At 39.2% G+C, this 19,090-nt stretch overlaps 1 protein-coding gene across 1 annotated transcript in view; it reads right to left on the reverse strand.

The window, feature by feature from the left end:
* Positions 1 to 19,090, reverse strand: part of LOC139937772 (uncharacterized) — a 44,113-nt gene that overhangs the window by 12,946 nt on the left and 12,077 nt on the right. The window contains exon 2 of the mRNA XM_071933077.1: positions 8,278 to 8,318. Within this exon, the coding sequence (XP_071789178.1) occupies positions 8,278 to 8,318 (41 nt within the window). The remainder of the gene's footprint in view (positions 1 to 8,277; positions 8,319 to 19,090) is intronic.

The following is a 19,090-nucleotide window of genomic DNA, read 5'->3' on the forward strand; positions in this document are numbered from 1 at the left end:
GTATATTATGGTTTAACCGAGATATGGTACAATTTGCTACGGGTTAACTCTTTTATGGATCAATAAGGTATAACCGTTGACAATCTTATAACATGGTATGCTGACTACTGTACCAAGATTGTTGTGATCTTGGCAAACATTGCACGTGTATACTGGTTTAACCGAGAAAAGGTACAAAATACTTCGGGTGTTTTTGAATCAAGATAAGGTTCAATCGTTTTTGTTGTTGGCAAACTTAATGCAAACTACACCGAGGTACAAGTCGCTTCGGGTATGCTTACTCTCGTTGAATCGAGATAAGGTACATAATTTATAAGCATGATATATTGTAAACCTGTTGCTTCTCCTTTGGACTAATGAACGGTAAATCTTGCTTTAGGTAGGAAAGTTATATTTCAAGTCATGGTTTTGATTCCAACCTGCTTTGAAAATTCATCATTGAATCAAGAGAATGTACAGCATGAATATGGTTGCAGCACTAAATTACAAACCTGTGAATGTTAAAATGAAGCAAGTGATACATATTAACACTTTCATCAGTGTGACGCAGTGGGTCTGCTCCCAGACATTCACAACCAGTCTGCTCTAAAATCATTGACTAACCCCTATCCCGCAAATTGTAAAGTAATGTTGCCCCCCCCCCCCCCACCCTCCAGCAAAAAAACAAACGTGTAGTTTGTGCCACGTCGCCTTTTCAAAATGCAACGAAACACAAAACAAAATGGCGGGGATATCTCAGTTGTGAAGGTATCAATCGCATGGACCTTTAACTGATTTAAATAGAGAAAGCTTCAATTTAAATCCAATGCAGTTTATAAGGCAAACCCCAAGGTCATGTGGAGATATTCTCGACCATACCTCCTCAACCTCCTTTGTGAGTGTGTTTTCACTGCATTTAACATCGTCTTGCAAGTCAAGCCTGCCTTGAATTGTCGACCTAAAAGGTACAATAAATTGCGACGATATCGGCTGGCTGGAGAGGTGCTTTGGCTCCGGCCTTGACGGGCCGTCGAGAAGTGTTATTAATGGCTGTCGGGCGCAGCTAGGATTTTTTATCGATGGAAAAAATGCAATATTGATTGTTTTTGAAACAAGATTAGGTGAGTGGAGAGAAAAATTAGAAAACCAGGGCAGGTTAATATCAAGAAGTGAAGGTTTGTGAGGTTAAGGATGAATAATGATTGAGAGATAATGAGAAAGGCACGAATAAGTAAAGAAGTTAGTAAACAAATATACCGGTCTTGTCGCCAATAATGGTCACCTACCGATGCGTTCATAATATGTTTGCTCTGTACTCTAGTGATCGTAACAGCACAAACACAACATTACTGACTTAACTGATTTGTATTTGTTTCATAGGAATGGCTGGTGGGATGAGTTTTATAATCAGTGTGCTTTCGGAGTAGAACTAATAATGTTTCACCCTATAACCATCATTCTGTGTATATGTCCCTTGTAGCTAACGAAAATGGAACTTGTTTTAATACCTTAAAGACTCTGGACACTATTGGTAATTGTCAAGACCAGTCTTCTCACTTGGTGTATCTTAAAATATGCGTAAAATAACAAACCTGTGAAAATTTGAGCTCAGTTGGTCGTCGAAGTTGCGAGATAATAATGAAAGAACAAAAAAAAAAACCTTGTCACACGAAGTTCTGTGCTTTGAGATGGTTGATTTCGAGACCTCAAATTCTAAATCTTAGGTCTCGAAATGAATTTCGTGGAAAATTACTTCTTTCTCGAAAACTATGTCACTTCAGGTGGAGCCGTTTCTCACAATGTTTTATACCATCAACCTCTCCCCATTACTCTTTAGCAAGTGAGGTTTTATGCTGATAATTATTTTGAGTAATTACCAATAGTGTCCACAGCCTTTAAGTATCACATTCATCTTATTAGCATAACATATCGTGATCGCGTGTCTCCTCGTAGGCATCAAAGTTATTCTTGAATTAAAATAAACAAAAGAACTGTGCATAAACATAACTCTTTGTTGGAGCAATTACAGACGATATTTTGTGGTGAATTTTAAGCCTTTGTTGAATAACAATGACGCGGGGGTAAACTCAGACTGTATGCGCGAGGAATGACGTCAAACCTCCATTCATATCTTAAAAATAAACCGATGTGCTTCGTAACAACTCTATAGTATTTTACGATGAGCTATAAATGTCCCGTATTTTCCGGATGCTTTCCTACGTGTCCTATAGTTCTTTTCTTCTCTTTTTTTGCTATAAATGAACATGTTTTTACTGGTGCTTGTTTATGTCTCTGACTTTTTTCCCATGTATAATTTTTGTGATACCAAAAAATAACATATATGCCCAAGAAGAGCCAATTTGTATGTATTTGTTTTTTGTTTGTCACTCGAGCGTATAGTTACTTGTTTATAGATAAATTGACGTGACAAAAGTGATGTAGAGGCATCGGGGTATTTATAGAGTAAAATAAATGTTCCTTTAACAAAATAAAAAAGAGGATCTTTCATTAATGTCTTCATGGTTGTCTATCTACTTGGATGTGTCGTGACCGAACGGTTAAGAGCACCGGATTCAAACTCTGGTGTTTCTGATCAGCAGAGTGTGGGTTCGAATCCCCACAGCCTTGACACTTGTGTCCTTAAGCAAGACACATTGCTCCGTTATTCGGGTGGGACGTAAAGCTGTAGGTTCCGTGAGTTGTTATAAAACTATATCAACACACGTAAATTATAGTATACACACCTATCAAAAAGAGATGGGGTTCACACCTGTGTGTCTGGCAGTGTGACTATCTTCAATCATGGGGAAGAAGAAGTAAGTCATGCCTAATTATGCATTTATGCAGATACAGAGTTAAGTTGGAATGTGTAGATGGCCCATATAGATGAATCTGTTATGGTCAAGGCAGCCGGCTAATGGCGAATTAATATCTCTTAACGCAAACAATGACGAGCTGTAATCCTACCTTGAAAACAAAGGCAAGATAATTCAACAACCAAGGCAGACCATGCAGCTTTAAATGTCAGATGGTCAAATAGATTCGCAATCAGGGCCCAACTGAGATACATAGTTGACATTTGCCGAGACACGAACCGTTTACGCACGTCACCGCCGTGTATCGATCGATGGTCGAGTCTACCTCTCTTTATTGCCGTGCCCTTTCTTAATCCATTGCCGTGTGTCTAATCACCATGTCACTCGCCCAACTTTGGACGTCACGAATTGTGAACTGAATATCAATTCAATTTAGAAGAAAATAGCAGGTTGTAAAATAAATAAGGGTCTGTGTTTTATAGCAAGAATTATTCAAGAGGTAGTTGAAGTAGCTGCTTTGTTATTGGTCATGCGGGTCTTTAACAGGTGGGTAGCTCGTCTATAACTCTTGTCTTCGTGCTTTGTGAACAGAATACAAATTCAATTCGTAAGAAATATCGGGTTATGGAATATGGAATAGAGCATCTATACAGGGGCTTGTGACTACGTGAAACAAGTGACAAATTTCTAAGTGAACCCAAACCTCACAATGTTACTTAAAACACAAACCCACATGAAGACAGACGGTACATTTTCGATGACATGGATACCAATTGATGTCATCGACTGCACGGCCTGAGTATTAACTTGACAACTTGATATTAAAGCACCATCAATAACCAGGTCTATAATCAATATCTTACAGTATGGAATAAATAATTTATAGAGCGGTTTTTGTTTAGTCCCCCCCCCCTTTTTTTTCCTCTCCTCCACAATCAAATAGCAGTAGACATCCCAATATGGTTGATAAAAATAACAGCAGCTGTGCATTGGTCCGTGCCGTAAATTGCCAGCATCCTGTGTTGGGGTACATGAGGCAAGCAAAACATCGATCTACAACCCACCCACAAAAGAAGAAAGAAGGGATAGAACGAAGGTGGGGGTGGGGAGATGAAATGGGAAAAGATGTCATCATTATCGAGACCAAGTGATGAAACTGCTCGTTATCAAGACGAGTAGGCATATGATCCAGCAGTTGTTTTCTTTCATAAAGCTGTGAGATGTGCAAAGATATCGCCTGTTCCCCCTTTCTAGAAGAGGCAAACGGCTACCAGCGACATGTTGCTTAGGGAGCACAGATTAAACACCACAGCGTGATTCCCGTTCTGGCATCTAATTGCAAGGATGTACCTCAGGGATTTAGTCTTGGTTCCCAATTCGATTTCCTAACCTTTAAGTGCTAATATCTACTGGGATGGGAGAGAGAGACAGAAAAGGAGCTCTAACTCTGAGGTGGTTATTTCCATCACGTCGGCTCGTTGGGCTCAATAAAAGAGGACATTTCGCGGGTGAAATGCAATTATTTCAGGGTCCGGGAGGAATGGTAAATAACCCGCTTATTTTGGGTAGCTATTGAAACGACTTATGCTCCGGAAGTAATTCATGCAATGACGTAATGGAAGTGGCGATTTCTGTAATTAGATCGTATAATGGGGGAAAACTGTAATGATTTAAGCCCTGTTGTATTGACAAAATAACGGCACTGACGTCAGGAGATGGCTCCATATGGTTGCAGTGTGACGAAGGTCTTTGATCGTCCTCGGGTGGTTCTAATGTGATGATGCAACAATAAATTACACTGAACGGCCTGGTGTTTGCCTTGTTTGCGCGTTTTTTCAAGCAATTCAAATGGGCACTTGACGTTGTTTCATGCGCAGAAAATATATTATAATAAAATATAAAAGAAATAATTAAAACAAACACTCTAAATTATACATTAAGTCATGAAAATAAAAATGTTAATAGGTCTTTTACTAGTTCAATTTTCATAAATAGTATTTGCTGAAAATTATCATTATATTGAAACAAAATTAAGCCACGGGACGAGGTCAATACTTTGAAAACCTTTTTGCCAAACACGCCCAAATTGTGCCTACTCTCAGGTTTTCTTTGGTATTATTATTATTATTTTTTTAGATAGTATTTTATTTTTTTATGACCAATTTTACCTTCACAAAGAGTATGATAATGTCTTAGGCCACAGACTTCGTTTAACATAAGTATTTGAAGAATTAGATTCGCACAAACATGAAGTTTGAATACGCGCGAAATCTACAGACTCCTAAAACACAACCTACATTTTTGATGGATGGAACAGAGCATAATTATGCGAAGCTAAATTGACTAGGAAGACGGCGTTATCATTTGGTAAAGCTGGATCAATCTTGATTATGAAGCACGTGTAAACCAAATTGAAAACTTCGCAAATCATTAACGACTTGGGATGGAGTCTATCTATTGGCAGTCGTGTCACGTGCGCCGCCAAACTGGTGCGTTTGGATCTACCTTGGTTATTCTGCGAGGGGCACTAAGAGAGACCACAAACGCTAAATGAAAATATAAAAATTGATTTGCTTTTGAAATGATCAGATATCAAACATTTGGATGTATCATTGTTGATCTCCTGAAATGAAATTCAAAATAATATGTTTATTTTAGAATGGAGACCGAATTTACCGCCAGTTATATTATCGTTTCATTCGGTTCACTCGCTTTTGGTGCTAAGTGAACCATTATCCAATCTGATTACACACCTGACTTCCAGCGTGGAGAAAAACACTTCTGAGTTTGGTACCCCCCCCCCCCACAGCAAATCATCATAAAGGAGAAAATTATGCTGCCACGAAATCTATAAATACGCAATGCCTCCGGGTTTGAGATATTACCATAGCAACAAACCCCACCCCTGATGACGTCAATAACACTGATGCACTACCACAAAGACAGCATCGAATCAAGTGTGCGGTTTGGTGGGGGGGAGGGGGGGGGTTACAGGAGGGTTGTTGGCAAGGCACACTAGCTTCGATAATAAAAAGAGAAAAATCAGTTAAGTATGCAGCTGTCTTTTTCCCCATCAATAATATCCTTCGAAATCTACCACAAGTTTCACAGCAAGAGGGGAAATTGTTTACACCATCCACGTGATGTACAGGCCTTTTTTTAAGAGGGGGTTGCTAATTTTGGTTCAAAAGCATTTCTTCGAACCCAAACCAAACGTACTTTAAAGAAAAACAAAATCAGATTGAGCGCAGAGACCGATCTCTGATCGTTCTGAATTAAACATCCAGTCGCCTTGCTGTTTATACATGGGCAATCTCATCAGATGTATTGATTTTAGTTATTACTTTTGAACCCTTTCGGGACCATCTGCTTTAATATGGAGCTCTGCAAACCATCGCAAATGACCAACTAAGAACCGCGACCATTTACGAATCATGTGGCGTGTCCTGGTCTGAATTTCAACGCGTACCGCAAAGCACTTCGATGCAAACCTAATCATCTCCTCTCTTTCACAGCGAAGATACAGTTTCTAAAGCGTCCGATTTAGTTTTCTTACATCGAAGTGTTTTACAAGCTGAATATTTTTGTTTAACTTTCTACAAAACAAAATTGAAATTCATGATTCATATTTTAGGCCAGTAGTCTTTCTTTCCTGATCACTTTCGTCGGATGCTACTTTTCCACTATATTATGATTAGCTCAAATTCAAGTTACATCCACTTCCCTTCAAACTCTTTCTAATCCCGGTAGACACACGTGTATCAATGTCACGCAGAACGTGGGAGTGTTTTTCCTTTTTTTCTGCATATTTTGTCCCGCTCATCTTTCTGTCAACACTCTGACCACTGCACTGTGATTGAGTCACAGCTAAAACCAAGATGAGAGACTGACGTCAGTCCTGGTGTTTATGCATTCCCAAAGAGAACAAAATAAAGTGTTATTTACGTTTTTTTGCATACGCAGTCAAATTTTGAAAAACAAACAAGTTTGTGAAGTCTGGGTTTTGCTAAAAGTTATATTTAGCAGACTCGTCATTGATTACCAAACAAGACAGTTTTGCTTCTCATTTTTATTTTGATAAAAAACACAACAATTTCAACATTTTATTCCAAATGCCTAGAAACAAAATTTTGAATGTGATTGAACAGTTTAGATAGTCAACAGATCTTGTTTTACCCTTTTTTTTATTTGCCTGCGTTGCGAGGCAAGTGAAGTAAGCGATACTTTATTTACAAGAAATTCAATATTTGTCTTGCAATGTTTTCTTGGATAATGTAGTTAAAATGTTGTTTTTAGTTCCATTTACACCGATCATATCAATTTTATAGTTCGGTCAGAGCTGTTTTTACATAATCTGTCAGTGTAAAATCTAATGTTACAATTTTCCAAACGTGCTGTCAATTTCTCACCCTGCGCTACGATCAGAACCGAGGTGGGTTGCTTAGAAAAGCCCACACACTCAGTCGAGACAGATCAATTCTTAGACCAAATCAAATTTGACTCCTCATCGGGTATGTGGTTTGAAAGGGAGCATAAACCTAGGTGATAATATCAAAGACACGGAGAGTGGGTGCTCAGCATATACGTGGGCAGTCCCGCATGTTTGGCCTTTAAATACTGTTTCTTTATGGTCAGTGGAAAGGTGCTTGAGAACCTAGTTTTCTATTTGATTAAGTCCACCACTGAACACGAGCTAATAGAAAAAGGTGTTGTATCTGTTTGTATTGACTCTTCGTTTTAAAGGGCAACTTGTTTTACCCCAAGATGGAGAGCTCGTTTACTCTTAAAGGAGCACGTTGCCTCTGAACTGGACACTTTGGGGCTAAAAGGCGCTTGTTATGAAAAATGGTTGAAAGAAGTTTTACAAATAGAATATAATGATTCACACCGAGATACCTGCAATTTATTTCGCCTTTTTTTTTTTTTTTTACTTCGCAAACCATAATGATCGGTAAATATGTCGAGTCGAACATTTGGTTGGCATGCAAAATGGCAACACGACATCATGTCAGTTTGATCCAGCCCTGGATTAAAACCAACTCAGCCATGAACATCAAGGGTTTGTCATGGCAACTGATAATCCTGGAGGCTGGAGTTTACTCTGTCTGGCTTTTTGTCAGCTTCGCCAAAATTAAGTAAATAGTTCTCGATTTATTTTGATTTAATAGTTTCAGATTGTTTGTCTACGACGTGTGGTACGTGACCATCTCAATGGTCGGGGTAAACATCAATCAAATGTCTTCAATTTTGTCTTATAATTATAGCGTTACTCGACGAAGTTTGTTCTTCTTCTTCCTTTCTTTATCACTAGGGTACAGTGAGATGGTATGCCTTTAGGAAATGGAATTGCTAATTATCAAAGTCAAATAATTATTCACCATGAAGCTACCATTTATAAAAAGTACGCAGTGCTATTATTATTAAAACATAACATAAGTACACTCTGCTAAACAACTATTGTTAAAGGACATAAATGACTTACTTTTGTTAACAGTTCACTCGCCGGTGTCTCTTTGTTGATTTCTGCAAGGAAACAAACACAAAAAAAAACCCACGTATGTTTAGTTTTTGCAATAAATATTGCCATTGCCAACAATCGGGACGGGGTATAAATGTCTTTCTGACTGGCCTGTTTACATTTATTTTTTTGAGCCGGTTTGAAATTTCCCCACCTCTCCTCTGAATGTTTTTTGTTCACTCCGTAGTCAGCAAACGTAATTAAGGCAAGTTTGTGTATCAAGCTCTTAGTTCTCAGTTGATAGTAAAGGTTGCGTTTCCAAATATAAACGTCATTCCGGTTCCTCATCGGGAAGATCATTTTTGGCTTTCCTGTTGTTCCTAAATGGGCCATCAAATGGCCTGCATGTTCCTAATTGGGCGATCAAATGGCCTTCATGTTCCTAATTGGGCGATCAAATGGCCTTCATGTTCCTAATTGGGCGATCAAATGGCCTTCGTGTTCCTAATTGGGCGATCAAATGGCCTTTCTGTTCCTAATTGGGCGATTTAATGGCCTTCCTGTTCCTAATTGGGCGATCAAATGGCCTTCCTGTTCCTAGTTGGGCGATCAAATAGCCTTCCTGTTCTTTATTGGGCGATCAAATGGCCTTCCTGTTCCTAATTGGACCATCAAATGGCCTCCCTGTTCCATGGGTGATCACTTCTTGTTCCGAGAGGTGACAATATACAATATTCCCCAAACTTAAAAGCCCTATAAATGTCCTGCGTCCTTTTCAGCGCCATTGCTATTCTTCAGCGAGCCATGCTCAATTTACTCTTTTTTTAATTAAAACGTCCTCGGTCTACAGTGCAGCTACGTTTCAGTAGTCTTACAAAAAAGATTTGGTTTCACTGATTGAGTTTCGGATGGGATACTTTATTTGAATGCTCTTACCGATTCCTTATAAAACAAAAGACATTTTTGAAGTCACTTAAGCTACGTTGTGACAACGCAACCCGTGGTCCACTGTATTCCAATCAGGAAACGCACAATGTCCATGGAAACCCACATCCAAGCCCAACTAGTCTAAGTTAGTATGTAAATTCAAACTCTCTCGTCCCCAAATTACATTAAAGCCGAAGCTCGTGACTGCATAAGTCCCCCGGGGAAGGTTTTAAGAGTCTGTATTCCTCATGAATGTGTTCCTCCCAGATTTTCGAGTCATGTTGTACCCTTATCACGATTCATGTGTGAATTATAAATACCATTCCACTGCGTGTACGTAACACGTGGTGAACACTCATTTTCAAATTTCCAACCGTTGGGCTTGTCATGCTATACGCATACCAGCGTAGAATTTCACCCAGAGGCATTGAAATAACTCCGGTTGCCCTAAAGCTGTTACAGTGGTACTTGACTCTCTGTCACGAAGATGATAATATTACACATTGGAAATGTAGGAAAATTATTCATCTGTGAGCTTTTTTAATGTTAGAGATTAAGTCAAAACGCGATTGGTGTGAAATGCTACGCATTGTTAAAAATTGTTTGTATATCAATTTGCATCATCTCTCCCTCTCTCTAGATAGGGGCGTGTCCTTAAGTGCCATAGGCGTTTATTTCCACATACAGTGGTGTTATAACATGTGAAGCTCTTACACTAAATGACGTCAATGGTGTATACCGTGCTGGATTATAATACGTCATCAGGCGCGGAAGTATAGGTACTTGATGCATAGAGCTAGGCTTGATGAAAGTTGCTTTACATTTCAAATTCATTATTGCGAGGTGGCCGAACGATAATTACTGGTTTATAGCCAAGACCATAAATCTGGAGCGAGCTAACTAACACCATGTGATAAACAGGTGTCGACATTCCCGCCTGAAGCCCCGACAGCATTCCAGTACTCTAAGGCGTCGCGTATAACTGTATAAGTGGGCTCCTATTATGCCCGTTGCTTGTACCACTGTGGCTCCCCCGGGCCCTCTCATGAATAGCAATAACTCGTTCTTCTGTGCACGACGTCCGCTTCTTCCGATCCAGACGGCTTTTTCATTGTTGAATAATTTTGTGACTCTCATGATTTGTTTCCTGACCGCCAACCCCCCTCCCCAAAAAAATTAAAAAAAATAATAATAATACAACACACAATTAGACCTAGTTCTTCTTCTTACTTTTATAAGTCCCCAAAATAATTTGATTTTGTGTTTATTGATTTATATAAATTTGTTTTCCTGGATATGTTGACCCTTACTTTAAAAGTGAAGCATGATCTCACTTCTGAAATGTCAATTGAAAGTTCTGCCACCTAATTTACCGTAACAACATTTTAGTTTAATCAAATCTACACCAATTAGTTCCAATTTAATTTGGGCAGGTTTGATGAGCCTTGGCATTTGGAGATCATCTGACGACATAAAACTAAATGGATTTCTCTAATGGATGACGCTGGTATCCAATCAGTAGCATACCTTGTCACAATCGAATAATTTAAAGAGTCGATAATTTCTGAAGAATCGTATCAACTTCAAAGGGGTCCGTTATGTTCCCAGGCAGACATGGTTTACAACCGCAACCTTTGATCGGGTCGGATATTATAAGCTATCAAAGACTGACGTATTCGGAACTAAATCATGCTAAATGGTTGAAGTGTTTAGGAGTCATTTTTCGGAACCTCAAATGTTGACAATAAGCATGGAGGCCATTAGCAACACCCTTTAGCAACAGTCACAGCCATATCCACACATTAAAACGTTATCACTTTAGATGTAGCTGACTGGTGCCCACACATTGCCTTCGGATTGGGCACTTCATTCAGTGGTTATGAAAAGAATATGAATGGAAATATATTTTGAAAATAATACTGGTTTACATAATTATGTAAGAATGGTTCTGTAGAATTTCGTGACAATTTAAAACACGCTCCGCTAATGGCTAATGTCGAACCAAACTTCTGACTCTACAAATAGCGACCCGTATGTTCCATGCCACTTGTTGTATTTTAAGATGTAATGTCTCAACACGCAACTCTGAGCATGTTCTGAGTAACAACCAGCCGCACGTGCCGCTAAATCGGCTAAATTAGAGCAGCACGTGACATTATAAGGTCAAAAAGTTTCGACTTACGATGAATAGCGGGGACTAAAAACCTCGACGAGACGGCACCTTTAAGCTCGCGAAGTCCCTGCAATTTTAGTTAATAGTCGACTTACAAAGGGTTCTCTGTTCCTTTGTTCCTTTGTCCTTTGTCACTACCCGCAGGAGGACATCCTTTTCTGCTGCACAACCATGTCATGGTTAATTAAGTCCTAGCCTTAGTGACCATGGTCTAAACGTCATCGCTGAGCAATTTACCTGTTTTTCATCAGCATTGGCCGTGAGAGGGTTTTATATCTCGCACAGTGAGTTTCCATTCAAACCGTATTCTAATCTTTTCTTGCTCACAATCGTCCGCCATCTTTTGTTCATGCTCAGTGTTCCATCCATGCATGAGACAATAAGTATCGCGCATATTTTGAACGAGGAGAGAGTTTGCGTCTTCATCAAAACTTGGCTTTGGCTCCGGCTCTGGCTCCGGCTTGCGCTCTTACCTTCGGAGCAGTGTGCATTTTTATGGTGCTACCATCAGCATCACACGGAGCATGGAACCAGCAGCCGGAGCCTTAAGGCTTAGAAAAAGCCAATACATGTAGTTTTCTTTACATGTCGAAAACGTGTACGTGGAATCAGAAACCGAGTACGCCGAAAACAAGTACAATATACGCGAAGTCGATACCCGAGTACACTGTACACGTAATTTAGACAGGGTTGCGAGCGGCCATATGTTTGTATGTCTTTTTCCTAACCGTCTTGTGTTCTTGCATTTGCAAATTGAAATGTCATTAAATTGCCAATATTGCTTTAGATTGTATCTCCCAGTACGAAGATTGGACGATAATGGGGAACTATTAGACTGACTGCATCTGTTTCGATATTCCTTACCATAAGAATAGACATCAGTCAGATAGTGTGGATTTCCAGCATACAATGACTGTGCCCCCCCCCCTCCTACTCCCCCCTCCCCCCGAAATATGTATAATACCAAACAGTTAATAGTCCAACGTGAAAACCTTACGGGTGATTACGAAGATCTTTGTTTAACTTAAAGGTATGTTACGGGATTGGTTCAAAACATAAAGTCTGTATTTGATTGTTTTGTCAGCTCTACGAATCATGTTAACCTTTAATATTGTGTTCAGTCAATAAATTCATACATTTTAAATGTAAATGGTTTCCATGGCAATGTACACAACACCAAATAAATATGCAATTGTATTAGAAGGCATCTACTTAGCTAATGAAAGCACTCGCTATAAATATAACCACAAGGCAAATAAGACATCCGTATCAAACTCCCTTGCTCAAACTTGAAAATGGATTTAATGCAATACTGTGTATTAAGTGCTTACACACTACCGACAGGGCTGATGATCTTTGCCCAAAACCCCATAGGGTTTTATTGATATCTTTATCATCATAACTTTTTTCAACAAACCGCAGTTTTTCAGAATGCATTAGAACCGGAAAAGTCACAGAAAAAGACATACTATGATTGTATTTTATGATTTAATTTCTCGAATCAAGACAGCACACGCCCAAGGCCCATGCCGTATGGCGTAAGACACGGGGGAGCCAATACAAAGCTGCTCCCGATTGGCTCGGTCAAAAATAGTCTGTCAAAACAGTCCCTCCGTAGGCTAATGACGTCAGTAGAGTGCCTGTCTATCTCGAATTAATTCATTGAATTGTCGTCGTCGGATCGAATTGAAGACGACGAGTGAAAAACGCTTCTTTATTTACAATATCCGTCGTGCACGGGTATGTATACAGAGATAGTACAAACAACTAATGTGACTCTTAAGCAGGTCGGTGTAAATATGGTGTAAACGTAAAGACAAGGTAATCAAATTGTGTATGTACTCGACGCTATGCCAATCATTACACATCGTGCGTGATCATAAATTTCGGTGTTAATACGGTGTTAACTTACCATTGTACACAGATTATGTAAAATAGGCCCCCATAGCTCAGTAAACTATAGATAGCATAAACGTTTGGTTACCTTGGTATGACCGATCCTCTTCTCTCAACTTCGTTAACCATAACACAATTAAGAGACAGCTCTGTGTGAACATGAATTTAAAGTTTCCATCGTTGTGAGCATGCGCACAACTCAGGGAACCATTTTGCATTTTCCTGTCAAGTCTGCTGCCACCCAGTGGCCCCAAACTCTTTTATTTTATAATGAGTCTGTTGATTGAGTTAGACTTGAAGCTATGTGAGGTGATAATAGTAAAAGTAAGGTTAGCCCAACAACCTATAATTTGTTATGACATCAAGCAAGGGTCTTGTGTAGTTTTGGATCTCCGAGGAGATGGATATTTTGTTCACGGCATCCCGTACCACAAGACGTCTCGATCTCTTTTAACAAAGCTTGTCACGGCTGCTTGGTGTTACCATGTGCCGTGTACCTTCCCAATGAAGGTATAATGTAAAATGCATGGCATATGTTGGAGTTGAATTTCCCCCGCACAAGTAACCGCTTCGGGCGGGAAAATCTGCTCCTCAAATGCCAATGGAGGTTGCAAAAGGTCGCCCATGTGTAGCTTGGTGTTTAACGAACCTCAACGGCTGTTTCGTGTGTATTATTTATTTATTTCGTCTTATGAACTGTTCTTCCGGTGAATGCTTTTCATGGTACCTTGATTTACTCGACGCAACACTGCACGGTGGGGAAATTATAACCAACACGGGGTGGTAACATATGGAAACCGGTATGCCAAAACAAATATCGTCACATTGTTGATGAGAACGTTTCGCAGAGACCAAGAAGTTGGACGGCGTACTTCCGATTGCCCTATTGAAACGGTAGTGTTCCCGCCTACAATGTAATTAAACAAACGCTGTCCCATGTGTTTAGCGGACCACTTCTTGCTCGCGTGCAGCAACAAATGGTGACACTAAAAGCTATGCACACAGTTATCCGCCTGACTCGACAACAAAGTAAACTTGTCTTTCACGGTTGAATGATTTCATAAAATAAAATAAAATAAAATAAAATTGTTCTAATTAACCAATCGCTATCGCTAACTGTCTTAAACATGTCATACTCGATCAGGAAAAAACATCCTAAACCTCAAAGAATCATCACCAATTTGAACCAAACCATACTTCATTTTCAACCAACCGCCTACATGAAACAGTCGTTGACATCTTATACGACCTGATTTCCGTCCTTCTGTACCTTGCACTTAATGGCTGTTCGCCCACGAGCTCTCAAGAAAACCCGGCATACTAACGGGCAGCCCGTAGCCCGGAAGAAAAGGAGTGCGTGAGAAGGAAGATAACCAAATGCCAAGTATAAGGCACGAACTAAGACAGTATTCTCATAAAGCAAATACAAAAACTCATCCTCCAAAAAAGAAAACCTCAATAAACTTCCCCAAAATAATGTAAAAGTAAACCACAGTGCTTGGTTCACACAAAAAGGTTCTGTAAGCCAACACTTGTGTGATGTGACATTTCTGCGTTGAAGTACGTCGTTGTATTTTCAAATAATTGACAAGGGAACCAGGTAGAACTCACTTAGTCTATTCTCATATTTTATTAACGTGTAAAAAGAAACAAGCTAACAACTCTCGTATCATGAGATCTCGCGTGAAACAATGGCATCATGTTCTATAAATAGATCAATGCGGTTTGAATACACTACACGTTAAATTGAATCCTGTTTGTCTCCAGCAAAGCAGCAATCCTTCCCTACCTTCAAAGTCAAAATTACGTCAGATGATTCTTACTGAGAACATCCCTCCATGGTCGTGTTGCTATAGTGACGAAATAACACCGGTCAAAATTCAGGCGATTGAGTAGAACAAAATTAATTTTAGGCCGACCGTTTTTTTCAAACCTGCACAGCAAAATTGCTACAATCAAAAGCCAAACAGACTTGCAGCTTCAGTTACAATTGCCCACAAATTTCCTGAGACAAAAAAAATCAATATTTTCCATATTCTAACGACTACCCTTCAAATGCTGTCAGAGAGAAAACATTATCAAGTAAGTCACGCGCCCCCGCATTCATAATCGAAATGATCAGCATGCTGGGTTAAGCACACGACTTTTTCATACTCGCTGATCGAGGGGAAAAGTCAAGGATATCTGTTCATGCAAAAAGCGAGCCGGAGTCTTTTATTTAAAGCAAGAAATCGATGACTATTTTAACCAACCGTAGATTTTATGCAAATCCACTTCCTTCCTTATTACGTTCGCCGCAGTTTTTCAAGAGTTATGGCGGTTTTTCTTTACGGATTGCAAACTGTCCTCAAAATTGATTGATTATTTTTCAAATGCATCTACAGATTTGGTTTCAGAATTAAGGTGCGCTAGAATGCCAAATGTCGTGGGTTCGAATCCCATTCGAGCAATGCCTGTGATGTTCTGTTCACAGAACTCAGAAATAATAAGTTCAATTTAATTTTCACCGACTCATTCTATTTCTAATTGTTTTTTGTAATTCCCACAACGTCGTGACTGACGGGCCTATAGAATTCTCTGCACTGACATCAAAATGTATCTTTTTATTCCCTCGTATTATTAACTCTCAACACGATTTTTTCGTATTTGCTTGTTGCAAGAGCTAGTGACACATTAACTCAAGTTGTGGATTGTGGGATCTAATTGTGTTTACGTCTTCTATCGCATGTGATTAAGAAGTGCCTCTGGCTTCATATTAATACATACTGAATACGAACTGGAGGTCCTTGCAGCGAGGATAAAACCAGTATCCGATTAGAATCCATGGCATACAGGACGGTAAAACAATGACGTAGTCAGAATGCCCATACGGTCTCTCAGTCGACTACGTAACACTGATTGTTCGCACACGAACCTGTGTTGTCTTTGCAAGTCAACATACAAATAAAGGAAGTTCATTAACGACTAAATTGCGTAAACTTACATGAAGCATGACTTATAGACTATGTTGTGGAAGAGAAATCATGAAAGAAGGAGAGCTTTCTTAGGACTAAATTTATGTCCCAAAAATTTAGGCCCCTACAATTTGGAATTAACACGCCTTTGTACATAACCAATAATTACGATTTTTATATTGAAGCTGATTGGAACAGTTTTACAGATTTTAATTATGAAATCAGAACCTAAAGGAGTTGGGTGTATAGTTGTTTTCAGTTTACGAGACTGCAACATCGAGACGTGAATTCTTCAGATTGATCCGAAATTATGACGGTTCAATCTGAAGAATTCTGTATCAATTTTGTTACAATGTGTTGTTAAATGGTTTGACTGCCTAACATTATGAGAAATTAGCATAATTATATTAAATGTAATGACAATTTTTAAGTTTTCTCTAAGACCTATCCATTTTAACGAAAGGTTCGTGATAACTCACTGGCTGTCAAGAAAAACCAAACGAATCTTCTCTTGTTAGAAACACGAATGATTCATCCAAAAAAATGGCATGTCCCGTCAGCTAAAAATCAATGGCTTCAGAATATTCAAAAAGACAGCAAAGAATGACAAAGTAGGTGATTGTGAGGGGGGGGGGGTTGTAGCGTGCATCTAAAACGTGGGCGTCCATTATCCATTCAGATCGATTATCTGTCAGTTCTCTTTTCTAGTAATGATATAAAAAATAAACTCAGAGTAATTTGCCCAAGTTTCACTCCCGAGAATCGGTTAAACTGAGCGCCGCTTTCATAAGCACATTCATGCTGACATATTATTTTAGTATTTCATTTGTCTTAAAGGCAAAATGTATTTTTGGATTGAGGATCCTTTTGGTTGCTTCAGTCCTTTATTATAATGTGTACATCAGCAACTTACATGTAAACAGTTATTTCAATAAGGTGGTAGCGTTTTTGAGATATCGGCGTAAATCTGGAGAGTTTATGTCAATCACGAAGGAAGTTTATTCCACAATTAGAATACACAATCTTATAGAGATGTTTCGTGCAGAAACGTTTATTAAATTTAAATATGTTGAGTCCCTCTCTCTAAAACCGCATTTCTTTAAATGCAATCACTTCTGAACATGTAAAACATGTTTAATAGCTGCAGTGCTTCTTTAATTATAAAGTATTTCTTCTGGTGAAATAACTCACTTTGTAAAACAGGGTTAAAATGTTTTCGCGACACCATTATGAAATATTCCAGAGCAAGCTTTTTCGATGCCGAGCTGTTATCCTCATGCATACCAAATTACAGCAAACAGCCGCGTTTTTTATTCCCACGCATCTAGGCCTATATGGATGCTCGTTTCTTATAATTCACGGCATATCCGCATCGCCATGGTAATTGCGGGTTTCGGTTCTAAAGCGAACGGTTTCCAGCTCTCTACGATGGCGTCACGTTGTCGAGAAAACTCAAGTCGGTAAATGGCACGAGGGTGAAGAGTCCAGAAAGAATAGAGTTTAGAAAAACAAAAGATAACTTAATATAAAATAATGATACTATATAGACACATTATATGGGTTTTGTTTTACTTGACTATAAATGCAAGACGCAAGTGGTTCGCAAATAATAATAACCCAGGTATCTTTCGACACATCTCTTTTTTTCTGCAGTCAGGGGAAGATATCTTTAATTTCGAGTTGACTGCAGTCATTATTGTGAGGGGAAAGATGCTCCAAATTGTCGCTAATGGTAGTTGCTAATATTGCGAAATGAATAAAGAGAAGTTATGAGAATTTGTTATAATGGTAGACTGGGAAATGAACAGACGTTATTAAACTGTTGCATTTGATAATTGTTCTTGAATAATTGAACTTTCAGGGTGTTTGTGTGTTTTACTTATTACGATATATACACGTCTGCTGATCGGGCTTACATCTAGGCAAGACAACTATATAGCCAATCAGGGAACTCAAAGCATGACCTTATTTTTATATCTTTCATTAAGGGGGCTGGGATATGGTTGGGTAAAAACACAACAATACCTTTTTTCCAATACCGGGTATAATATCTTGTTTGCTCTTTCTGTCCAAATGTTCGTGTTGTGACCGAATTCTCACCGCTTTTTTGCCCAATTAAGAGGGCAGTTACCCCCCCCCCCCCCCGCGAATGAACATTTTGTCCACTGGTCCTTTATTCACCCAATTTGACGTTATTGTTGCGTTGTTGACAATGATGTTATTGTTCTCTAGTTAGTGCTATTGTTGAAGTAGTTGTTGGTGGTACGGTGTTAATTATGGTTGTATTGAGTGTCTAGAACTGTGTTTGCCTCATTTTAGCCACTGATCAAAAACAATCCGTGTCACTTCAACCTATCAATTAAAACATCGACATTGATGAAACACTATGCTGCTGAATAATTGACAGTGTCACCCTAACATATCATGTGTTCTCCGTTAATGGTCCATGCAGTCGTGCAAGACTATTGAGTTACAGAGTACACTATTATGCACAGTTACAGAGTACACTATTATGCACAGATCCGTAAAACACAGACTCGACCCTAGAGCAAGGACTCGATCAACTTGGCGATTCCGCCCTGCCTTTACCGTTTTTATGCTGACAGTTTTTTGAGTAATTACCAATAGTGCCCAGTGCCTTGAAACGGGCCTTGATATGAGCAAAACAAAATAACAGTCTGTTACCGCTCGATTAGGTGTGATTAACGAGAGCGATTGTGTTAATAAGTGGTCAGGGAGCCCAACATAATGTCTTCCAATACGTGGAGCTTGTCTTGAGTTGTATCCCCGCATGGCTGTGAATACATCAGCAATTTAAACCCACAGCGGGAAGAAAGCCGAGACTTTGCGAACGAATTAGGGTGTCCTCGTGGGTATCTATACAGAC

Source organism: Asterias amurensis, chromosome 5 (assembly GCF_032118995.1).
Source record: "Asterias amurensis chromosome 5, ASM3211899v1".
Taxonomy (NCBI): Eukaryota; Metazoa; Echinodermata; class Asteroidea; order Forcipulatida; family Asteriidae; genus Asterias; species Asterias amurensis.